The sequence below is a fragment of the Photinus pyralis genome, unplaced genomic scaffold, assembly GCF_008802855.1.
Source record: "Photinus pyralis isolate 1611_PpyrPB1 unplaced genomic scaffold, Ppyr1.3 Ppyr1.4_LG7, whole genome shotgun sequence".
NCBI lineage: Eukaryota > Metazoa > Arthropoda > Insecta > Coleoptera > Lampyridae > Photinus > Photinus pyralis.
The window spans coordinates 32,679,580-32,705,382 of record NW_022170738.1 but is presented as its reverse complement, the minus strand read 5'-3'; the positions used below and the strand labels follow the sequence as shown (position 1 = coordinate 32,705,382).

The following is a 25,803-nucleotide window of genomic DNA, read 5'->3' as shown; positions in this document are numbered from 1 at the left end:
CAGTTTATAAGAAGAATTTCATTTCAATGCTTTTCTAAATAAAAAAGTTGGAACTGCGCATGCGCATACCTAAATTTTGAAACTAACGTTAGATTTTCATTTATTCCAAGTGCCTGTATCAAATTTCATTTAAATACTTTTATAAATAAAGAAGTTTGCAATTCGGTTTATAAATGGTCGAGATGCGAAAAGGGCACTGTGAATTTTGAGTCGATTCGACTCAACTTTTTGGCATTGCGGTTTATATGGCTGAAGCTATGCCCGTATTGAATTTCATGCAATTCAGTTCATAACTAACGGAGATGTCAAAGCGATCGGACATTTCTAAACAAAGTTATCGTTCACACGGACAGATAGAGGGACAGGCAGACAAATGAACAGACCAACAGACAGACGATAAAATTATGGAACATGTAAAAAATGGTTTTTTGGATTTTTTTACAATAACTTTTTCAGCAATAAATAGCGGAATAGCAGAAAATATCCTTCCTCGACACCATAACGAAACAAATAGCGAAAAAAGTAGAATAATAGCTCTTAAGATAAAGATCTAGTAGCGTCTCAAAGAACGAGCGGACAGACGGACGTAGGGGCAGTTTTAGTTTTTGTACAAATGCGCTAAAAAGGCCTTTTACTTTCTTCAGAAACAAAACTTGGGAATTAAGGTTCACGGCTCCTCTTCCTTACGCTACTGTCCCCCACACCGGGGCCGGGACACTTCGCCGAATGCTCACAACGCCGACACGATTTTTAGATGGTCCATTATCGCCGACTAGGGACACTACGCCGACCGTGCCCACATCGTCGACAATCCATCACATCTGTCGGCGATGTGGGCACGGTCGGCGTTATGTCCATCGGCGAAGTGGGCATTTTCGGCGTTGTGCCCCTTGCACATTTGTCGACGATGTGGACACGGTAGGCGTAGTGTTCGTCGGCCATATGGACCAGCAAAATATCGTATCGGCGTTGTGGGCATTCGGCGAAGTGTTCTAGACCCCCCCCCGACATTTCTGCAAGCAACGGCCACTAGTACAGACCTGCTGCTATGACGCCCACTTTGATCAATAAGAATGAAACTACGTATCGTTAATGTGGACTAAAGAATAACACATAAAGGAATTATACTGCCCAAAATGTGCAGTGGAAATTTTAGTTGAAACCCCTTGTATGTACGTATAGCACATTTAGAAACTTGGAACTTTTTTGTTCATTATATAAAAGGGTTCATAGCATCCAAAACTTTATCGATATACAGCAAAATGTGTGCAACATGAAACATTTGGGACCAGACTGTTTTTATTACGTTAATTTCTGTAGATGAAAATTACTTATAATTATTCTCGATGTTTTACCTCTGAATTTATTTAAAAAAAGACACGTTATAATGTCACCCTTTTGAGTCTGCTTGCAACAACGGCTGAAAAGATTAAGAAAAAATTCAGTTTATACATTTTATTTAATAAAAAACTTAGCTTTTCTTTGTGAACATTTTTTTACTTGTAAGCTTATTGCTATTAATCTTACTTTTAACTGTAGACACCTGACCTTTCATTCCCAATTTGTTTCGGTTCTTCATTTTCAATTTACCTTCTTTACTTTTAACTGCTTTAACTTTTTTCTCTGCTTGAACTTCCTCAACTTTTGTTTTCGATGGCGATTTATTTGCTTGTTTTTTTGGATGCTTCAGATCCGTCTTAGCTTCTTTACTCAATTTTGTACTAGTTGGTGGTTTCTTAAGGTCGTTTGTTTTTGATTGATCAGCTTTCTTTAATTTCACCTTTTTACTTTTGGCGTCACCACCATCTTTTTTGATCACCTTCTTGATACCTTCCTTTTTTGTGCCAAGTTGATCGACTTTCATTACTTTACTCTTTTTACTTTTCTCGGTTACGTCCCCTCCGTGTTTTCGTTTTTTACCCTTGGATGGACTTACATTCATTTTTTCTTCTATGTCTTCAATTGAAACTTCCTGCACTTCCTCGACAGCTTCCTCAACTGTAGGTGGTTTAGGTATTACATTTGAAAATTTCTTTAGCTTCGCAACAAAGAAACCATCCATATTGTGCGTGTGTGGATAAAACCGTCGAGTGAATTTCATATTTGGATGAAACCTGTGCTGTCTGTACGTTGTGAAACCTTCTGTGCCAAATTCGAGACCCGTTTGAACTAAACAGACGTTTCTACGTTTCAACGCATAGTCTATAACAGCCTCATTTTCTTCAACTAAAACTGAGCAAGTAGAGTAGACTATGTAGCCCCCTGTTGATGATTTTGAGTTAACCGAATCAATAGCAGCAAGTAGAAGTTCTCGCTGCAGAGTGCTACAGCGTTGAATGTCCTGCTGATCCTTATTAGTTTTCACGCTCGGATCCTTTGCGATGACCCCAGTCCCAGTGCAAGGTGCATCGAGTAATACACGATCAAATCCCGTAGTGGTTTGAGTAAACTTCCTGCCATCTAGTGTGGAGATGATGGAATTAATAACACCCATCCGATGAAAATTACCAACAACCGCAGTAATTCTGTTTTTATTTACGTCATTAGCAACAAGAACTCCTGTGTTTTTCATAATGGCGGCAATATGTGAAGCCTTACCGCCAGGTGCCGAGCACATATCTAAAATTCGTTCATTCTCTTGGGGCGCCAATGCCATAACCGGCAAGAAACTGGATGCTCCTTGAATTATGTATTGACCTGCTAAATACTCGGGAGTCGCACCCATTGGAACTTGGGAAGAGTACACAACTAAACCCACCTTACTCCACTGACCGACTGGATCGAGATTCACGCCGCGATTTATAAGTGCCTGAGCCAAATCACGCCGTCGTATTTTCAAGGTATTTGTACGAATTGTTAGTGGCCTCTCCACTTCGCTTGCCTCCAAAAATTCGACAAGCTCAGAAAGCGAAAACAACTCCATGAATTTCTCCATTAAAAATAAATTATAGCTATAATAATTACATAAATCCTTCTGCAGTAACTCCATATAGTCCCCCCGTGAATGTTCGCCGTCTCGTAGCTTATTAAAATCGGCCAAAACAACAATAACATCGCGGACCCGTTGTTGAATGTCTTGTAAAGTCATCTGCTCGTTTTCCACATCGTTCGGAAATTGGAATACCTCCTGGCCTGCAATGTTAAGCTTCAGCTCTTCATCTGCCAGTTTCTGTTCACGTTTCTGTTTCGCTCTCAATTTCTTTGTCTCCTTTTCAATAGGTAACAAATCATCTTCCTCATCCTCTTCCAGCTTAATCGAATCAGAATCAGATTCGTCTTCGTCTTTTATAGAATCAGAATCAAATTCGTCGTCATCCTCATCTGAGAGGTCATTCAATGATGTTACCTTTGCGTCCTCCTCGCTCTCTTGATCTTCATCCTCTTCGTCAGAATCGTCCTCTTCGCTATCAAACATTGCAGTTTTTACTTGCTTTGGCTTCAGCCACTGTTTATTATGATCAGAAAACCCTTTCATGTCAACCTTAGGCTCCTCTTCCTCGTCGCTCTCCTGCGGATAGTGAACGAAGTTCTTCGGCCTTTTAAGTGGTTTACTTGTGGAGCCGTTCGGAATGCTTACCTGTTTAATTGTCGTACTTTTGACATTCTGAGACAATTCCTTTGTAACCACATTCTCCTTCTTTATCTTCTTTATCTCCTTAATTTTTTCTTTACGTGCGGCTCGTTTTTGTATACGTTTAAGGGCCCTCTGCTTCTGACGATGCGAAGGTTTCTTTTCGGGCTCATCTACGATAGCGGAAAATGTGATTTTAAAGAACGGGGGTACTAAACCTACCTAGTGCTGCTTTTGGAAATTTCGGGTCTTTTTGTTTTTTTGCCTTTCGTCCTGGTCCTTTCTTAGTTTTTTCTTCGGTAAACTTTGCCTTCCGCCCCATTTTTTTTTATTTGCCTGATACGTGCGTACACGTATCGATGAAAACTAATAAATATCAAATTAAATCTGAAAACGTGATATTTGTGTTTGAGGTTAGGTTATGAAGACATGCTGACAGCTGTGCCTACGCTACCATAACCGTTGTGAAGATATCAACGTGACTATTACACCGCCAAAGTCTCAATTATATCCACAAGGTGCAACAAGCCAAAATGGACATAAAAATTTGCTTTGTTTGTACATCAATAATTCATTACCCAAATTTTAATTTTAACAATTTTCTGCACCCTCTAAATCCTTTAAAATAGTTAATGAAAGGTGGTTTGAGGCGTAAGGTAATAATATCGTGATGTATTCGTATTCTTTGAAATCAAACGGGATTTTTTTTATTTAGGGTGTAAATTATAGACAATTTAATTTGTTGCAAATTCCTGGCGGAATCTTCGTGCCTTGTCTCGATAGATAAATAAGCGATCAAATAAATTATAGACGTAAATGCGAAAGGAGATACAAAATGCCTTTGTGTATGGGTTGTTTTTTCTAAAGTTAGCAATCGCGCAGACCTCCCATCTTCCAGCCTCTCCTTTCGCGTCTCAATTTCTCGGGTTTTAAGAAATTTTTTTTCTTTCTAATGTGATGGTTTGGTCCGTCTGTTTGTCTGTTCCTCGTCTAACTCGAGAACGAAATAGATAGGTGCGTCAAACCTTCGCCAATCGATTTCTACCAGTTTAAAAATCGCTGCTATTGAATATGAATCGGATTAAGTCTTGTTTCCGAATGCGACCTGAATGGAAAAAAATTCCCGTCCTGAAAATCGTGTGCGATTCTTCGTATCTTGTTTCAACACGCCACGATTGGCTGCTCCCGCACCTTCCTCCATTACCGATCCGTCTGTGTAAATTCTTAGAACGCCTTCCTGAATTTTCCACACTTTGACTCGATCCACTGGATGTCAATGTTCGTGTGGCGCAGCCTTCCATTCGATGTCTCTCCCCGGATGACCGATCTCTTCCAAGACGTTTCTTTTTATACTTTCGTATTTCGCCACCTCGTTCGCCACCTCCTATTTAATAACAAAACAAGCGGTATTGCAGCACTCAGCACCAGTAACGCCTCCGCATTTGTGATAGTTATAAATTCAATCATTTTATCGAGATCTAAAGGTAATACTATCCGCGATTTACATTACCCTTGGTGGCAGCACTAGTACTGTCTTAATGGCTGGTTGTTTAGCAACAAATAATACGCCGACAGGCACAATACGTTTATTAGTAACTGAAATAATTGTCGGCTGAAGACGCTTCATAATTTCTAAATCGCGAATTATCTTTGCTACATCACTTAAAAGATCATTTTAAACGGAAGATACTGTATGTATATGTTTAGTATACGTCCTTTTCATTGCTTCTAATTGACAACGTTGCATTGATCCTCTGGTCTTGACGGTTAAACAACTGACAAGTGACAAGTTCAAAATTTAGGTTATGTTATTACTTTCTATTCCTATTCAGTGCTTTATTAATCGGATTATTGTCAATGTGATTATCTAACTGCTTTTAATTCATTAAAATACGTCTCCTAATTTATAATTGTGTACTACATAATAATTCATATTTAAACAATATAAAAATCACTGAAAAAGAGAAAAAAAGTACGTCAGCTGATCACTTATTTACACTTTAAGATCACATCACAAACAGCGCTGTTGGCCATCTGTCAACAAGCAAATTACAATTTAGCTTTGTCAAAATTGCTAATTTATGTGTTCTAAACAAATTAGCCTTTTCCGTTTCATATAATTTTGTAGTTTTTTCGTTAGAAGATGAACGCCAGGTCGTGAATCATTAATAATTCACCGGTAAGGACGATGCCAATTAATTACTTTTAAAATGGAGGTTGAAATGCTCATTCTTTATTTTAGCTTTGACCTGGCGATGGCAGGAGATTCTTATGAAGTTTCAATAAAAGCTCTTAGTACTAAAACAATCGCCTTATTGTCGACACTTCTCAATCCGCCCAAGATTATTCTCACCGAGGACGGATTGCCACGGTTCATACTGCTCTAGTACCTTACAATTTTATGATAGAAATTCTTGTTGCAGCGATTGGAATGGGTTAGCGGAATTAGTTGGAATTAGCGGGGAATGCATACCAAGTTTGCAGAATGCTAAGGATCATACTAAAAAACTGTTAAGTGTGTGGCACGAGAAGGATCAAAAGTCCAGTACCATTTGCAACCTTTTGACTCATTTAGAGAAATTGGATCGGTTCGATGTTGTAGAGGACGTACAATATTTTATTGGTAAACATTTTATTTTATTATAGTGACATTAAATTGGCAGTTATTTCGGTTCTTATCATGTTTAATTGGGATTCCATAAACTTTATCTCATCATAAATTGCGTAATTGTTTACTGGGCGATTCTTAGTAAATTAGAAAATATCAATTTCTTGGATTTTGCATTATAAAATTTCATTTTGCAAAAGCCAATAATGCCCCATTCCTTTGCAAGTGTCTGTGTCTCACTTTGATCAATCAGCTCCTTGTTCATCTCACATTTATGTTCATTCGCAAGGCCAAGTATTTCTATAATTATAGACAAAACAGCAACACAATAATTGCGCTCAAGGTTATTTTTTGACCACTACTGGGACTACAATGGCCTTGCCAAAGAAAATTTCAGCTTTTGAAAAACGCAAATCTTACATTTTTCATTCATTTATTGCAGAAATAATCACATGAGGAGGAGAATAAAAATAAGTATGTCAGCAGAAAAAATTTGAAATGCGTTGCTTTTGATTGATATGTGGGATGACTTGTTCGAAAAATTGCAATTTCATTTGTTTTTTTTCTTTTCTTACTTGCAGTCTAATTTGGTGAAATAGACTTACCTACACAGATTAAATATCTGTGTCCTGTGCTTTGTAATTCCCAGATCCAAATCCAATTTGATGCAATGTAATTTGATGTTTTTTTACCTCGTATAGCTCAATCTTTAAAAAAATGGCAGCTTCCATCACTTGTGACAATTGTGTACCACGGCCTTGTTGAAATACCTAGGTGAATGTGAAGTGAAATTTGCATAATCTATTCTAATTTTGTGAAATACAAAAAATCCTTGTACCAGAAGTGATCGAATAGATCGTAATGTCACATATATAATTTATATTTGACACATTTTTCCTATCTCGCCAAATAAAAGAGATATTGAGGCGACCCTCTTATCTCAAACGCATTGTATAAAGTTGACTAAATAGGGAGATGAATTTGCCTAATGTTCCGCCCAGATTAAAGACATTACTAATGGACTTCTGCAGCGTCAACTTTTCTTATGTCAAAGTGTGTCTTTGTCGAATAATGCGCGGGATAATGGTTTAATTACTTGGAGATAAAAGTTCGTGAACTACGACACGGTCGAAACACCTAAGTAACATCCACATAAAATAATATTTATTTCTTGGGAATACGATTGCACGATTGTAAAAAGAGTTAATTTGCCGTCCATCAACTTTACTAAAGAGAACCACACGTGCCGCTAACAGGAAACAATGTAACGACCCGTACTGTGTTTATTTTGCTTCTTCGATATTTGGTCGAGTACTTCGTGTATAGCTCATGCAAAATTTATACCGGCTCGTTTGAAATTTTAGTCTTTTATTAATACAAAACCACCTCTGAATGTGTTGAGACCAGCAGTTCACTTTATTAACACGTTTATTTAAAATTATATTATTTAATACAGGTTTCATGCGAACGCCCCAAGATTAGTTCAAACTTTTTATACTTGAAATACTTTCCGCCCGCTTTCGATCTCTTCTTTCACTAAAGTGTAAGTACTTTTTAACCCGAAAAAGGAAACCAACGAAACGCCTGCTCTGAACGTGCTAACTACGTCAGCATACTCCAGTGGCGGCTTGTCCGATGAGGCAAGTGAGGCAGTGCCTCACCTATAGATTTATAATTTGGTACGTTACGATTATTTATTGTAACGCCACCATAAATTTAAATCGTAGAACAAATCAAAATTAAAATTGCCCACGAATTTACTTTATAATTGGCTGCGCGTCGCAGTATGAAAGCGCGAGGCAAATGTGCATCTGCCTCTACAGTTCCATATAATGAAACACTAGAACAACGTAAACTTTCCACGATACGTTTTTAAGTGCTGTATGTTAAACAAGGAACCATTTGAGGCTAGCCTCTGTCCGTTTAGCAGCTCAAGTGTAAAAGAGACGGAAAAGATTCGATGCATCTCCGGAAGACTGTCGTCGGGCGTTCTCGATTGAGGAGCTGCGAATTCTAAACTGGGAGAACGACGTATGCCGATTGTGTATGATCGAATGAAAATATTGCATTACAAACATTCATATTAAAATTGGCGGTAGTGGAAGCGTCCCGTTCCTGATTTAAGTAAATCGTTAATTAACGTAAGCAAGCAGCTAAATATAAAGCTCTTATTAAGACCTGGTATGAAAAAGTGATTGGCTCACACGTGACATTTATGGTTTAAATAACGCGGTTAAAATAGTCGCTAATTGTCAAATAAATTTAAGGCAGGATTGGAAACCGCCTGTAAAATTATGTACATGCCCAACTGACAAAGAAAATTTCTTACAATGCTCATCAGAAAATGCGCCCATGCATGCAGTATACCTACAATGTACGTACTGTGTCGTGTATCAAATACGAGTAGGTAACAAGGTACCTTCTTTTACTTTCAATGTCTACTGTATAGGTACACCCATTAAAATATAGGAAAAAGCATTAATTTTTTTTAACTTTTGGGGTAAGAAATTGCCAAATTGTAGCTAAACTGATTTTTTCGGAGACCCCCCCCCCCCCCCCCCATGTCCAGCCTCACCAGCTACGTAACTCATGAGCCGCCACTGGCATACTCTCTTCACGCCCCTACTTCTATCAGCTGGTTAAAATAGAACAACGCAAACGATAGGTGATTGTAGATCTTGCAATTTCTACAGTTGCCAAACATGTTTCAATACTTTCCAAAATGATAGGTACCTACTGACTTAAAACTATGTCCTACCCTTCAATCGTACCAAAATTGCACGGCGCACTACCTAAATCGAATTTTGACGTAGCCTTTTAGACTGAAACATCCCCAACCGTCACCAACTATTCAAAGATTCAAAAAGTTGCTGCATAGATCCCTCTTGAATGTTACAATGTTTATATACTGTAAACAAATTGGGGGCATGGAAATATTTGTGCAAGTGTTGCACTCATTCAGACCCGCCTATTTGTACCCTTGTTTCTAAGAATCTAAGAAGTTTTCTTTTAGATGAGGACATAAAAGCCTATCAACCAACTTGTGAAAAAGACAAATTGAGCAATGTAAACCCTGGTTTAGATTCTCTTGTGTTAACAAGGGAAGACATTGTGAGGTTGGAAAATGGTCTTGGACCACAACATTACGACGCCTTTGTTTTATTTGCTGACGAAGATGCCAACTTTGCCACAGAACTCATCGACAAAATGGAAAACGACTACAAGTTAAAACTGTGCACACGAGATCGCGATTTAGTCGCGGGAATTTTTGAACACGAAGCTATAATGAAACTGATATCGTTGAGGTGCGACCGCTTGGTCCCTGTACTATCGCCGGCATTCTTGGATAGTTACTCTAATAAATTTATTTGTAGCTTTGCTCAGTCGCTAGGAATTGGTATTGGACGAGATTTTTTAATTTTCACTTTTGTAATATTTCAATTTTTAGAACAACAAACACGCAAAATAGTACCGTGCCTTTACACGCCTTGTCAAGTGCCTTCAGATCTAAAGTGTCTTTTTATGCTGGATTATCAGCGACAAGGAAAGTTCTCCAACTTCTGGAAGAGGGTTCGAGATTCCATTAAGATGGTTAACCAATCTCCAGTGCCTACCTCTCCCATATATAGATCTTCATCTCAGCAAATACCTCAGACGCCTCCGATTGCGGAAACTAATCATATCGCTATTGTACCTGACATAACTCATGAAAGCAGCTTGCTGAAGCCAAAGAAAAATGGTGTTAAATTTAGTAGTATGATTAATCTGCCTAGTATAGAAAATGATGAAATTGTTAGCTCCATTTCGGAAACAGACAGTCTACCCGCACAAATTGTTGAGGTCAAAAAGAGCAAAATTAAAACTGGGTGGCTTAAAAAGATCTTATCGAATAAAAACCACAAATGTTCAGATGCAAATCACGAATCGCATAAAAAGAATCTATTTCGTAGCATTAAACGAAAAGTTGCTATAGCGAATTAACGTTTAAGTTAGTTTCTATTTCTATTTCCATATAAAGTAAGCTATTTTTTGTTGCATTTACTAACTCTTGTTTTAAGTTAATTGCTTGTTTTAAACACACCAATCTGCATGATTAAACAGCATAAGTATTAAAGACCTGTATATAATGTAAATAGAAATTTTGAACTTTTCCATTGTTGTAAACACAGCCATCACATTTTAAAGTGCCATTACTTGTGAAATTATTTTGTTATAAGATTCAATATTTTTAAATAAATATCTATCTTGAATATATTTACGCTTATTTATTTAAATAATTATATAACATTGAATGTTCTTCAAAAATTGCATCCTCATAAACAGACTGCAAAAATGAATCTAGTCATTGAAGTAAAATTACGGTGATACTGTACATAGTTTTGCACCGATATGTACAGGGTAGTTCAAATTCGTGGCTCACCATGGGATTCTCGATAACGGTGAGCGATACAGTGCAGGTTGAATGTAGGCAAAATTGCCCCCTTTTGTGATCAAAAAAATACTTTTGAGAAAAATCGAGATATCAGCAAAAACTGAAAATGTCAACTTTGTTGATGCAAATTTTGTTTTCATTTTCCCTAGCTTAAACGGTCGAAGATTGACGGTTCCCGTTAGCATCTTCTGTGATCACGGAGAATCTGAATCTGTTATCAGAATTTCCATAGCATGCTAGATGTAGAAGCTACAGCCTACTAATTACCTACTTTGTTATGGGGGCCATATTGAATTTTTACGGAATGAGATAGAAGACAAAAGAAAAATTAATAATGACGTGTCACACTTAAATTTACAAGAAAAATTTCAAAGTCAAAAGTTTCCCATTCGCTTCTTATCAAATTATTCGCGGGTAACTAGATCTTGCTGAAGCAACATGGGGTCGTTCAGTGGCGATAACTTGGAGGGTGGGGGGAGGCAGGATTTTTATGATTTGTCCAGATCTTCAGAAATAATTGGGCAATTAATCGAATTAAAGGTTAATACATCTATATTTTATATTTAAGTAATATTCATTAGAACTTCCCGATTGCGATGCAACTTTAGGGAATTTGATATAGGTATGTACTGTAGTACCAAGTTCCCCCGATGCGTGAGGGAAGGCAGCTCAGCCGCCGAAACCGAGCGTCCAAGAAAACAAAATTTCCCAAAGGAGGTCCCAAGTCCAGGGGATCAGCTACTACAAAATATGAAAATGGCCCGCTGTATCAATAAATTGGATACAATATTCGCGCGAATGCGAGAGACATTGATGATTTCTTTTCTACAATATTATTCTAATGAGATTTTGAAAATTTGTTGCTGGCAGATTCTAAATAAAAGTTCAAGCGGCGCATGTAAAGCATAATAATCGGGTCTGATATACGGAGGGAACAAGTTCTTACCCTCAAATTATCCTCCAAAAAGTTAACAATTGCGTCCAATACTTCACAAAAATTCTTTCCGTTAAAATTCTGCCATATCCAAATTCGCCTCATTTCAATTTATATTCACGCTTTTTGCGTGAGATTTGACGCTGCTGAGCTGATTATCAAATTGTCTACCTCTGTGAGAGTTGGATTTACTTAACAATTTTGAAAACAGTGATAGTCTTCTCTATTTAATAAAACAATAATTACTTAATAGAATAATAATAATGTAATAAGAATTATTCTCTTAACAACCCGCTGGAAGAGAAATACAAGTTCGTAAACGGGGAGCTCGACGGAGAGGAAGCAGATGAAATGAATAAAAATGAGAAACAAAATCATTCACTCTAAAATGGCATCCATGTAAATTGACGATTGTCGGTTGGTAATGAACATTTATTCCATTTGAATAAATGAACTAGCAAAAACGATAAATCACAAAAAAATTGTAAATCCACCAGCTTTCTGCAAAGGTACCTATTGTACTGCCCTGAAAGTTTACACACTAAAATCAAGTATTTTGTTACACATTGCGTTCTATTACTTAATTATCTAATGCAATGCAATCACAATATATTATAGTATATTGAGCGGTGCTACTAGTATTTGATTTTTCTCTCTGTGCTGTGATATTTATATTTGATTTATATTTTTTCCATTTTACATAAGAGTAAATTTTTTACGAAACGATAGAAAAAATGTTTAATTTGAATCAAATAAACTGATGTAGGTACATTCGATTTTGCTAATGAGAAAAAAGTATGTAGGTAGATATGTATAAGTACGCAAATTACTACCAAAAAGGTCAAAGGTGCGTGATATTTTCTATTGTGACTAAGGCGTTCTGACACACCCACAGATTTGCATCCCGAGGATTCCACCTGTAAATCAAATTTTGTTATGGTTTTGCTGCGTACCGTTCTTTGATGTAGTTAATTAGGTATGTAAATAAGGCAGGCGCTGATTAATAGAAAGAATTAATTGTGATGAAGTGTGATGAAGTATTACTATCTCTGTACGAATACTGAAAGTATTAAAAGTAAATGAACCCCGTTGTGCAATTAAAATGCACCTTGCAAAGTTTTGAAAGTTAATCAGCTTTATTTGAACGTGTAAAAATATCTACCGAGCACTCAATTAAAATAACAATCATGATACATAGATACCTACATCTACAGGGGATACTCTGTTATCAGACAATAAAATTTAGCGCGTGTTTATTTTCAAGGACCTGCAGAAAACCACGGCGATCCTGTGTAGTGGTACACCCACATAGGCCACGCCTTACGCCCACGTTTCATTCATTCAGGATCCCGGGGATCCTGCTGTGTTCCAAATACTGATCCTGCACCGTTCTACCTACACGGCTACTGCAATGTGCTGTCAGTAGGATTCGTAAATGTATAGAAACTTTAGGGACAAATTAATATACAATGACTATTTTCACATAAATCTCAATTAACTTTTACACATTTATTATTTTTCCGTCCGCGCAATTTTTGTGATAATTGACACAAATCACCTATCCTCAATAATTTACTGCCTGTTTGTTACACTTTCCAATGAAGAAAAAATGTTTCTAAAATGATGAGCTTTGTAACATACATTTCGGACTAAAATTTAAATTTTATTTGTGAAATGCATTTGTACATAATCTTTACATCATAATGAGGAGCGAATTTAATAAAGTGTTCGCATGGTGATCAGTCACCTTAACACAACCGAATTTACGTTCGCAGTTCGCATACATTTTCGAGAGTGAGTAATCGTCGAAAATCAATTTGATCGCTCGAGTTTAGAAAAGATAAACAAATACGCCCAAGTTGTAGAAAAACGGTTACAGTTTCCAGGATGAGATGGCATCAGTATTAGAGGTGCAGCAGCTGGCTCACCCTTGCAATGGGATGCTCCCTCAAAACTAGGGCAGTGTGCCGTGAGAGGGTCATTTCCCTGCACTCCTCGACACCCGATGTCATTGCCCGAGATTTTAGAACTCGTTAAGGATAACCGTGGAACTAGGATAACGGATGAACAAATGCTGCAATTCTGCACTATTCATCTTCGTCTTGACAAAATTTTCATTGTCGCACTTGGCATTTTTCCGTACAGATTCGTAGCGTCTAAATATACGAAGGGCATAGAACCTTCATTTACCTTTATTAAATTAACTTTCGTCAATACACTCACAACATTATCGTTAATAACAGTCTCGCACGATTAAAAATGCTCTCAGTTTCTTCTTGATTTCGGTTCAAATTCGATTGGTGAGAGGTTTTGAGGTCATTATATCACTAGGGTGTCTTCGCCCTCTTGTATTTGGGTTACTAGGCCACGTGACTTTTCTTCGGATTTATCTGAACAATTTCAATTAAAATAGTTATAATTTATTTTTTATGCGTAATTAAAGAAGCGAACGAATCTAAAAAAAATCAAAATGGGTGTAGGTAGCGTAATTAAGCTGAAGTAGGACACGCCCCGATTACGTTCTTTCGTTGCCTATTTTTTTAGTAGCTTTTTTCATCTTTTACAAATTTGTTCAGTGTGCTTAAAATTCGAACTCTTTATGACACACAATTCACTTTGAACGCGTTTCACAGTATTTTAGTAAGGGGTTTTGGGGATTTGTTTAATCTTCAGTGTTTACTTGATGAACACAACAAAATTATGTACATGAGTACTTTATTTTATTTTTACATACTGGCAGTGTTAATCAAGATTTTTTAGAACATTATACAAATGTGATGGACAACAATCATGCCCTTTCCATCTGCATCAGTATTGGATATATTCATATAAATGTACTAATAGTGTTATTTATAAACGCCAATATGTCTACAGTCGTTTTAGGAAATACGGACCCAAGCAAATACGAAAATCGGAACGTCTATTTCTTAAAGCGAAAGTAGTTTTCAATTGATTTGTTAATTTTATATAATTTTATCTAATATAGACCTACAGTTCTTTCCATGTTCATGAAAAATATCTGTAACTCAGATAAAATTCTTGTATATAACACATTCGTCAAACAAATACAAAGTAGTTATAGTTACATATTCTTGAGCAAAATATACAATTATCGTTAACGAGTCCATGTATAAATTATTATTTTTATTTTCAAGTATCCTAAACAATTCATAAATATCTTATTACGCCGACTATCATGTCTTAAAAATAACGATCTTCGAATATAATAGCATGGCACATTCCACAGAATTATAAAAAGTAAAAAGCAATTACAATTTAAGACCTCGGTATAACGCGTTCCAGTAAACGACGAAAAGTTTCTGGTACGCTCAAAGGTCGATTTATCGCGTTCACGGAGCACCCTAGGGCTGAACGATTGTAGGATCCATCCGTGATGGACCACCAACAACAAACAACAGCTATGTAAGCGATAGTTGTATTTATTTATAAATGATTTTACATGATTAACAGAACCTATACAAAACATGGATGAAAAGAGTTGATGAAAACCCGTTATCATCGAACAAATATCCAATCGATCATCGATTGTCAGCCCTAGTGTCGTTGTCCAGGGGCGACTCAAAATGCACATCCACGGACAGCGTAACGATCGCACGCCACTAGGGTAGAGGTACAAGATCCGCGCCGTGCACATGCGATATGTGATAACGCGGCACCTGTTTCTTCTTTTTATTATTACTAATGTAGTTTGTCTGTCTTTTTGTGCGCTTTGACACAAAATTGGCAGTAGATTAGCATAAAGGTCCAACTGCACCAAACCTCACAGCCTGTCCTCTTCTTCCTCCTCCTCTTCGACTTCTTCGCCTCCTCCCTCATTTTCCTCCTTGTAACCGGGATGCTCCGATATAGCGTAATAATTTCCGTTATATATGACACCCAATTCCCTAAGAACATCACCTCGAATCGTCGCCTTTATGGTCCAGTTATAACAATCGTCGCTTTCACTTTCTCTATCTAAACGTTCGACATCCAGGATTTTCGAACTGAGCCGTTCAAGAATGATACCGATATCTTTAATACTCAAATGTCGCTTTTGGTCAACACTCAGCTGATCTATTAGCAACAGGAACTTTTCCGAAGTTATAGCTTCATCTTCCATAACTGTATTTTCGGTTTCACTCTCAGAACTTTCATGCTCAGCGGCTGAATGCCGACCTTCCACGTCTAAAAAACGGACGTGTCTAGAAGGTGGTTGCGGCGACGTTTGCTGCTGAGCATCTTGAATCGGCGATGTCGCTACGCTCTTATGTACAGCTATCTTGCGACCCTCTTCGTGAAGAGCGCAACAATGGAAGTCGCATTCGATGGCGCCGTTACTTTGCGGGCTTCCGGCTCGAGGCTGATGAGCATGATGAGCACACTCCGGTGTGTGAATGTGGATGGTACCGCTTTCAACGGAGCTACCCTGCTTCGGTAACCGGTGCAGAGGTGGCAGTTTTACCTCGTCATGGTTTATCACAGTAATTTGGGGACTCGGATACCGGGCTTGAGGCTGTTGCGAATACACGTCGTTGATGAGCGTCTCCTTTTTACCGACGGAGGAGGTCTGGATCACCAGCGACGGTCGCTTGCTAGGTGAAAACTTCCCCGGTCCAGGTGACGGTGTCTCCGAGGAAGAAGCCCTCGATGGACCCGATCTCTGGTCCCAGTGCAGCACCACTGTAACCCGCCCTTTGTTGTCCATGATCTTCCAAGAGGGTGTTTCATCGTGCAGCTCCAACGCGTGTATGGTTTCGCATACGATCCTTGGTATTGCAGAGATCGCTACTGACAAAAACCGCTATTAGTGACCGAGTTGATTAAAAATAAGCAACAAGTTACTAGCGTAATTGAATTAAATCGGTATATTACCTGCACGTATTACATCAACACCAGCTGGTAGCCAACGTTCTCCGTGTCGTAACAAAAGCAGCACGGTGTTAGCTGGAAGCGTGCGGAAATACTCTGCGTCTTCTACCTGGGTACCGTCACTTTCAAGAACGAGGCGTACAGACTCCCCAACGGATACACCGAGCTTGTCCCGTCCGCGCTGCACCAGTTCTTCCAAACTCCCCACCACCAGACCCTTGCGCACGCTACGCCGCCCGTCCCATAGCTTGAAGGGTCTCTTTCCGCGGGACTCCTATAACACACCCTATACTCTCACCTGTTCATCCACCCATGCAATTAATAACAACATTGAGTTACTTTAAGACAAACGGACTTCCTTCGGTTAAAGACAAATTTCTTATTCATTGAACCGCACTGCAAAACCACCACCAACGATTTTAAACTAATCCGAAGCGAACCCAAAAGCTCGGTTTTCTAATGCTATAAGATTAAATATTGGTTCAAACGATGCAATTTTGCTCCTATCGATTCGCGTTTGTAAACAGTACCTATTTGGCAATAAAGCATGCAATTTTTCAAAAGCAACTTCGAAAAGATCAACATTCTATTTACTAAAGCCACAAATACCCAACTGTTCATTTTGAGCAATTTGGAATCGCCTATAACATTTAACGATTTGCAATTTACACGTAAGTGCTAAAGGGGTGTTTGCGCTTTGCAGTTACAAGGTGAAATAAACGCTCGCTTTTAACAGCGCGGATATTAAAGGGGAAAGGGTTGTTAAATAATTTGGGTTGTACTAACACACATGCAGGTCAAGTAAGTACCTCTCTTGCCATCACGGCATTTCTTATGGTGCGGCTGACGACCCGCCGCTACCCCACGCACTCCTTAGAAAGACCCCAACTAACACTCGATCACTATACCGCATATTTTCAATCTAATCCTTCTTTTTTTATCCATTCTCAGCCAATATGCGAACGGACGATCTATGACCCTACAAGCAGCAACCCTGCTAACTGCTCCGACGAACGCGCCCCCTACCTCCCGATCGATTCTGGAGAAGGCGCGGCGCCCCGACGCCAACTAGCGCATCTTTAGCGCGCATTGTTGTTCATTGTTAGACAACTACGTTTGCGCGAACTTTGCCCCATTTTACGAAAAACTTTCAGTTGGTTGCAGAAAAAGTTGCAATCTATTGCATTTATACAGTTGCCGAAGACGCCCAAACCTAGAAAATCACCTTTCTACTGTATAATGTTCCCTTTTAACCATTTATTTGCTGTATTATGCAGTTATGAAATTGGAATATAAGCAACATTTTCTTATTAAAATACCCAAACCTGTAAAAATCTGCATCTATTGGTTTATTTCCAATATTGAATAAACATATTGGTAGAAAATGAAACATCTATGTTTCGCCTACTTATGGATATTAATATAAGCGCAGATCTTTCCAGAATTCTCCCTATTTCTCAATCTAATTAATGTCTTATTTTAATTTTGATGCTATTCTTTTTTCCTTTAAATTTTACTGCAAAAATTCTGATCGACGGTATAAACGCGATCGGAGTACTTCAAATCAAACAACATTTTGTACTTTACTTATTATAATTGTGACGTTCATAGTTTCTATCACGTCTCTCTATCAGAAATTAAATCCACTATCTTAAAAAATCTTTTGAAAATCAAATTTGTGACAGATGGTTTGCATACACGCCATCGTGTATAGTGTATACCGGTTCTCTATTAGAAATCTTACTAAGTCAACGGTATTTAAAACGTTTACATTAATTAATGCCTATAATATTATGATTTTACGGACGCAAATCAAAAGAACTACGAGAAATTTAATCATAGATTATAATTTACGAGGGGATTTGATTATGTTGTAATTTTTATAAGTATTATTCTATTATTTATTAATTGATTAATATGAATATGCTTTCTGCTTATAAATATTTGAACAGAAATTAAAACTTGCGCTGGGAGTTACATGAGTTTCAATTCTACGTGCAGAAAATTGGAATTGATCTAGATTAATGTTAAAGAGTTTTTAATTCATTTAAAATCATTTGATTCCCTTATAATTTGGAAAGTTAGTTATAGGGGGGGTGAGCTTTTTTGATCGTAAAATATATACCTACTTTCCAAAACCGCTCAAATATCTTCAAATCTTTGAATATAATATGGCAGTATATTTAAAGAAAAAGTCAGTTATTGGTTGAAGGGGGAGACAGCTTTGTGATCACAACCCCCAGCAAATGGCCCCCTAAATGGACAAATGGCGCATACCGCTGCAAAGGTCTTTATTAGCTTGGTTTTTACTTATAGCAAAGAGTAATATTTTCTTATAGTAACGTGCAGAATTGTGCCACAAACATTTCATTGCTGCATTTTATGCTGCTATGATTTATGAGAAAAATGAAATTACAAAGGGACTTTTGATGACCAAATATCACTTGGTTAAAGGGTCGGGCAATCACCGGGAAGAAACAAAAAATGTCGACCTCGAAAATGAAGGTATAAATCAAGCCATTAAGAAACGCATATAAGTGAAGAGATGGCACATGATGAAAAGTCTGGAGACAGAATCTGGGAATACGTATGCAGCAAACTAGCTGTCTAATTATTGTACGGTATTTTTTTGTTTATTGTACATAAGTAAACCCAAATGTACAGGGCGCCCATTATGTATGGAATATAGTACTCGGTAAATAACGACTGCATACAAACATTTTCTATATAAAAGTTATTTAACATTTTATTTCCCATAATATGGCAGCATTCAGTTATTTTTATTTCACAAAACAATTGAGTAACAAAGAACAATCGGATTTTTTTAAAAGGCAGTGGACCTTTTCATTAGGCTCCTTTGATAGAGATTTTTTTTCTTTTCGATGATGTTCGAACATGTTACTAGGTACCGTAATACAAGAAAATTTTTCAAAAAAATGTATTATAATTACATCAGTAACATTAATCCTGCATCAAAATAAAACGAATGAACGTGTATGCTTCTTATGACACCTCGAAGACCAAATTAAATTAGCAATAAAACGGGTTTTCCCAATAAGTGTTCAAAATATTATTATTATAACTGCAAGGCAGTGAACTAACTATCACGGGAAGCTTGAAATGAATATCTGAGTATTCTGGGAATAATTGCTGCAACAATTAATGCTAATTTCGTGTTTTTTTCCAGATTTAATAAGAAACGTACACGTTCATTTGATTTATTTTGATGTAGGATATCTAGATTAATGTTATTGATTTAATATAGGTAATACTTTTTTTTGAAAAATGTTCTTGTATAAGGGTACTAACATGTTACATAGTCGAAAAGAGAAAAAAATCTTTATGAAATGAGGCTAATGAAAGGGTGCACACCTATTTACAAATATTCAGTTGATTTTCGTTACTTCGTTTGTTTTCTGAAATCAAAACAACTGAATGCAGAATGCTGCCTTATTAAGGGAAATAAAATGTTAAACAACTTTTATATAAAAAAATTTGGTATGCAGTCGATATTGATCGAGATATAATTATACTATATTCCATACATAATGGGCGCCCTGTATATGCCCAATAATAACGAAAATATTTTGACCTTGAAAATTTCATAACACGTCTCGTGTATTAATACTTTAAATTTACGGGGCAGTTGTTAAAAACAAAATTGGCTTTCTTTTTGTTATATATGAGATAGCAAATATGATGAGCTTTCGCGTGGTGGAAGAATTCTTGAAAAATACTCATTAATAATTTCGGAAATGCGATATAAACATCAAATTTCTAATTTTTGAGAAATATGAATACTTTTTCCCCTGTACAAGAACCGTTGCTTAGAAATTGTGTTGATAATTAGTTAACATCCTGTATCAAGGTGGATTCATCCTGTATGTTTGCTCAGTGTTGGCCTAAAAGTATCCCACTAAAAAACAAAATTCCCTAATTCCACTGTTTATATTTCGAGCAATCGAAAGTGAAAATGTTTTTATGCAAAAAAATGGAATACCCCAAAAGGCACGTTTTGAATTTTCAATATAACGCTGGAATGTAAGAAAGCTGATGGTTAACACACATAAATTTAGTGGGAGTATTTACCCAACCCCTGTGGTAGGTCAGGACAGTTACCACAAGGAGGTAGGTCCATTCTAAATTATTCCCTGCCACTTACCCCTCAATTTTCAGGGCCTACCATTATTTTTTGTAATGATGCGGCTGAATATCAAAGCAGCTCTGGTGATCCTTTGCGGAGCGGTTGTACTGATAACGCTAACTTTTTGGAGTCGTTGCGGCGACCTGCCCGGTTCCAGAGAGTGGCTACGTCAGAACAGGGAGAACGCTGAGCGAGGCGGTGAAATTCAGGGTTCCGAAGAAATCGATTGTGATATTAACGGAGAGTATAGCATAGGGTGCCGAAGGGAAGGTGACGAAGTTTATTTACCTTTTTCGTTTTTGCACAAATACTTTGAAGTTTACGGCAAGTTGGCCGTCTACGATGGATTGGAACGTTTCGAATGGTCGCACAGCTACGGTCGTGTTTATCATCCGAAAGGAAAGTATGATCCCAAAGGTGTTTTTATGTATTTTGAAAATTATAACGTTGAAGTACGAGAGCGTGTCAAATGTGTTAGTGCGATTGAGGGGGTTCCTATATCGACTCAGTGGGAAAGTCAGGGTTACTTTTATCCTACGCAAATCGCCCAGTTTGGTCTCTCTCATTATAGCAAAAATTTAACTGAGCCCGAACCACGGCGGAAGGTATTGGAGGACGGGGAGAAGGAAATCTCACATTGGTCAATACCCGAGTCGGCTAGCATTTCTAGAATTTCCGTAGATAAATCTGCTAATCGTGTCTTAAAATTTTCCACATCTGATAATTATAGCGGGGGAATTAGGGTAAAGATGGATCATGTCCTCGATTTCGTGATGAGTGTAAATATTTTATTGAACGGTAATAGCAGCTTTAGCGTGATTCTACAGAACCGAGAGAAAAAAGATATTTACAACTTGCATTACATCGCGTCCGATATACTCGTAACTGCTCAAGATAAAAACATTTACCACGGCATCGGATTTAATCTCGGCTGGTGTAGATTAACTCGAGATTTAATTGTTGATTTACAAAAGGGTTTAAATTACCTCGAGAAGGATAAGTCGAAACACAAAATGCCTCGTTCAAAAATAAAAGTTATCGGCTTCGTCCTGCGTGGAAATGGCGCTATTGATAACTTAACACTTTCGTCTTCAGAACACATCCAGCAATTTTACGATGCCGCCAACTGGTTTGTGAAGTATCAAGATAGACAGACGGGCGGATGGCCAAATCCGGTGAAACGGCGTATTGCTGTTGGTTTTCAAGATTTGGAACCCGGCTGGTATTCAGCAATGGGACAGGGTCATGCGATTTCGGTGCTTGCGCGAGCCTATCATCATTCGGGAGGCGATTCTACTTACCTAAACGCGGCCCTGATGGGACTAAAACCGTTCAGAGTGCCGAGCTGGCAAGGAGGCGTTTTAGCTACATTTTTCAATAAGTACCATTGGTACGAAGAATACCCGACAAAACCTGCGTCTTTTGTCTTGAACGGGTTTATATATTCACTTTTAGGTTTGTACGACTTAATGACAATCGCCCCTAATCATGCTAAAGAAGCCGATCTGTTGTACGCCGAGGGTATGAATTCTTTGAAAAATATGCTTCTACTGTATGATATGGGCAGTGGGACTTCTTATGATCTGAGACATGTTACGTTAGGTATAGCGCCGAATTTAGCTCGATGGGATTATCATGCTACGCATGTTAACCAGTTGTTATTACTTAGTACAATTGATAATGAACCTTTGTTTACCGAAACCGCTGAAAGGTGGATTGCTTACATGGCGGGAAAACGGGCTGCTCATAATTAGCCCTTGTTACTAAAACCATAATTTTTAAAGGACCAATAGATACAGGGTGGGGTGTCTAGAATATGATTTATTCATTTGACAAATGAAAACACTGTACTTACTTTCAGGTGTTTTTCAATTTCATTTATACAGTGTGATACACATTTTGACATTAACATTTGAGTCAATTCTGTTTCGCCACGGAATTGAAAAAATCTTGAAATTAGAATGAATTGCAAATTTTTATGCTCTATTAATTGTTTTGATTTGGAAGATGACTGATGAGTACTGCTATACTATACAGGGTGCTCAGAATTGTTGTGTATTTTATTGATATCTCTAAGGTGACGTTAATAGACACATATGGAGATTACAGTTTTTGCAGTATTGACCATGTTAATAATAATAATAATAAATTGTTTTTAAGGACGACAGGGGTCAGTCTATGGCTGCTTGAAATTCCAACCCCTGACCATTACTTATAAGCAGGTAGGTACAACAACAATAGTTTCTTCCAAGCATAAGTAATTTTACATAACCATTTTGACTGCGGCCCCACACATTTTCTATTTGTAAATACGTTACAAATACGAACAATGAATGTTTAATAAATAACGTGACCTTGTCAAAAGTTTTTACTCCTACTTTTTTAAGAGCCACTTTTAATATCTAGGTGGCCGTGATGGGCCCCAAACTAATCTAAGGACCTTAGGTGATCTCAGAAAATTACAATCGCAAAGTTTTAGTGGCTAATATGAGAGACGGAAATAAAACAATTTGGCAAAATTACATTTTCATGTCTTAACTAGTATTTTCAAATGGCAACCCATTTTTAACAAGCACTTTCCAAAAAAAGATATCTAACGATACAGTCTTTACAACAAATGTAGTAGATGGTGTAGGGATTTTATAAATGTTTTGTATTCAAAAATCTATGGAGTGGTTCATGGCCTGGCCATGGGGTGGTTATCAAAAAATGTTTTTTTTTATTTTTGTTAAATCGCTATTTTGTCATTTGAAAAAATAAAAAATAATTGCAAATACAAATGTTTTGAGCTTGAGTTACAATATGACTTCGGTATATAACACTGTACCTTCGCTCTCAAGGGTTTGACCAGTAAAAAATTTAAGTGTGAGATGTTCAATATCCTATTTACATCACAAAGTTAAGATTTTGTTTTACTTACCTTTTCATTTTTATTTTACGTCTCCTTATTTAATATTTGTCAATTATAATAGTTATTTATTTTTATGTCACTATGATGTACAGGTTTTATTTTTAGCTGTTAAAGTGTTACTTTTTATTTTATATGATACTCCACTTATTTATGTGCATGGTGCATAATATGGAAAAGCAGCTTTTGCTAAATTTGTACCATGAGATTCCATGTAATTCTTGGAATAAATATAATAATAATAATATAAATAATAATAAATAAAGAAATAAATATTCATATTATTATTATTATTTAAAAAATTGCCATTAAGATATACAAGGTGTTGTTGAAAATACCCACTTTGGGTCAAATCTCAGAAAAGGTGGTCCAAAAACTTTTTCAGTATGTCACTGTATTCTACGTAACAATATCCCAAATAGGCAGTTTTTACCTCGGAATTAGTAGAACTCTATCTATGTATCTACCTATTACAATGAGACCAGTTAGTAGGTATGTTTATACAAACTATTAATTGCAATATTTTTAAACAAAAATCCAAAGCTCAGTTATAAGAATTTATTGATCAATTTCAACTTATTAGTATTATTATATCTTCTCTAAAAATTGTAATATCCATATCATTAAAGTGATAGCAAAACAACGTCTTGGTAACCAAGTAAGAAATCTCAGGGAAATTGTTGGAGAAACAACTTTAATATATGCTGTGTAAAACTTCACGTATCACACTGTATAAATGTTTAATCCCACCCGTTAAGTGATTAATAGAGTTTTTATTTAAATATTTTTATCTATTTATGTTTGATACTGCATTTTGGTTAAATAGTATTTTTGTTAATCTAATTTTAATCTTCGCGAAGGTATGTTTCTCTTACACTCTCTCGATGAATGCAACGGTCACAAACATTTTTGCTATTTATTTGGGTGCTGAATTTAAGTCTCTTTTTTTCCTTATAGCTTCCTTTGTCTGTTAGTCCATTTAACTGTTGGAAAAGTACTGTAACAGTACCAACACATCTCTCTATGTTCTTTTCATGCTCACATTCAAATGTGAAAAGTCTTCCAACAATAATCAAAAGTCTGTGTGTTTTATGTGAAATTGATTTTGAGTATAGCAACATACTCACTTTTTTAATGCTTTTTGTTTTTAATCCTGTTTCAAAAACCTGATGCACGCCAAAGCATTTTTATTTCAGATGTGTAAATCTACCTTCGTATAAACCTAGTCTGGTTAGTTGAAAAAGGTAGCAAATCTTGGCAAAACACTTGATTCGATTAATTATAACTAGCAGCTTTGTTGAGAGAAGTAAGAGAGACGTACAGGAAACGATTTATTGGTAGTTTCCTTATTTTAAAGGAACCATAACTGTGATAGTTGCCTCCACTATTTTCAAACTGAAAATCTCTTCTTCAAGGACATTTTGTTTGAAATGTGGTGTAATAGATGTTATTTTATTACATTTTTGCAAAATGCTAGTAACCAGAGTAGTTAACAAGCAAATTTTTATTTCTGTAACATTCGATAAACGTTAATAATGTTGTTAAATTGTCTAAACTCAATTTCATTTTTTGAGTTTTCTGTTGGACTATATGGAATGTCAATTATTACTCTCTCTAATTGATAGTTGAATTGTTTTTTATTGTAAAGTTTATTATTACCATAAGAATTAGCTGTATTGATTTGCCAAATACTGCTTCTTGTACAGTTGCATTTAGCATTATACAAAGTGTTTATAAATGATCGGTTGGTAGCGTACAGTTGGACCGACCATTTACATTCACATCTTAGGCCCATTCTCTTCATTCTAAAACTAGATACATCAATCTACTGTAAAAAGCAGCTTTACTCCAATACCTAGATACTTAGATTTTTTATGAAACTTTGTTAACCGTATTTTGACAATGATTGGACCATTATTTGCCAAATTTTTTGTAAATTTGTTACGCTTAGTATTATTTTTCTTTTCCGTTCGTAAGCAATCTAACTAGAATTGAGATAATCATCGTACAATATTTAGGTACTTGCACAGTATTTAAATTTTGTGACTTAAAACTGCGAGCTATTCATGTAATTGAGGTACCTATATATTTTTAATTCGGTGAGCATACATTACGAAGGATTTGTTAAGTCTCTGTGATTTGTACAGTATAATAGGATAAATTAAATGGTTGATAGTTGGGGTGGGGAGCGGAGAAGGTCACTGCCAAATTATATATGATTGTAAATCACAGAACGTTAGACTAGAAGCACCATCTAATATAAAAAATTGTATCCAAATATATGTGACTGTGACAATAATACTAGGGAAATACAATTGAACACTGAATTTCGCTTTA

At 36.7% G+C, this 25,803-nt stretch overlaps 4 protein-coding genes across 5 annotated transcripts; 2 read left to right on the top strand and 2 right to left on the bottom strand.

Annotated features, from left to right (window-relative positions):
- Window positions 1–1,440: 1,440 nt before the first annotated feature.
- On the bottom strand, window positions 1,441–4,024 carry LOC116176612 (25S rRNA (cytosine-C(5))-methyltransferase nop2-like). Its single transcript, XM_031495256.1, has 2 exons — window positions 3,794–4,024; window positions 1,441–3,744 (listed from the first exon to the last, which is right to left on the bottom strand). Exons 1-2 carry the CDS (start codon window positions 3,891–3,893, stop codon window positions 1,472–1,474), a joined length of 2,373 nt encoding a protein of 790 aa, XP_031351116.1. The 5' UTR covers window positions 3,894–4,024; the 3' UTR covers window positions 1,441–1,471.
- A 1,307-nt stretch (window positions 4,025–5,331) lies between these two features.
- Window positions 5,332–10,433, top strand: LOC116176027 (myeloid differentiation primary response protein MyD88). The gene is made up of 5 exons (XM_031494456.1): window positions 5,332–5,750; window positions 5,814–5,942; window positions 5,995–6,194; window positions 9,193–9,576; window positions 9,628–10,433. Exons 2-5 carry the CDS (start codon window positions 5,827–5,829, stop codon window positions 10,158–10,160), a joined length of 1,233 nt encoding a protein of 410 aa, XP_031350316.1. The 5' UTR covers window positions 5,332–5,750; window positions 5,814–5,826; the 3' UTR covers window positions 10,161–10,433.
- Window positions 10,434–14,200: 3,767 nt separating this feature from the next.
- On the bottom strand, window positions 14,201–17,429 carry LOC116175323. 2 transcript variants are annotated; one of them, XM_031493396.1, is made up of 3 exons: window positions 17,224–17,429; window positions 16,418–16,688; window positions 14,201–16,333 (listed from the first exon to the last, which is right to left on the bottom strand). In XM_031493396.1, exons 1-3 carry the CDS (start codon window positions 17,233–17,235, stop codon window positions 15,327–15,329), a joined length of 1,290 nt encoding a protein of 429 aa, XP_031349256.1. In that variant the 5' UTR covers window positions 17,236–17,429; the 3' UTR covers window positions 14,201–15,326. The 2 variants fall into 2 exon arrangements, with proteins under 2 accessions (XP_031349256.1, XP_031349257.1); XM_031493397.1 differs by having other exon boundaries at window positions 14,203–16,330.
- Window positions 17,430–20,349: 2,920 nt separating this feature from the next.
- On the top strand, window positions 20,350–25,793 carry LOC116175551 (D-glucuronyl C5-epimerase B). Its single transcript, XM_031493718.1, has 2 exons — window positions 20,350–20,542; window positions 20,591–25,793. The coding sequence occupies exons 1-2, from the start codon at window positions 20,468–20,470 to the stop codon at window positions 22,310–22,312; spliced, it is 1,797 nt and encodes a 598-aa protein (XP_031349578.1). The 5' UTR covers window positions 20,350–20,467; the 3' UTR covers window positions 22,313–25,793.
- The last annotated feature ends 10 nt before the right edge of the window (window positions 25,794–25,803 follow it).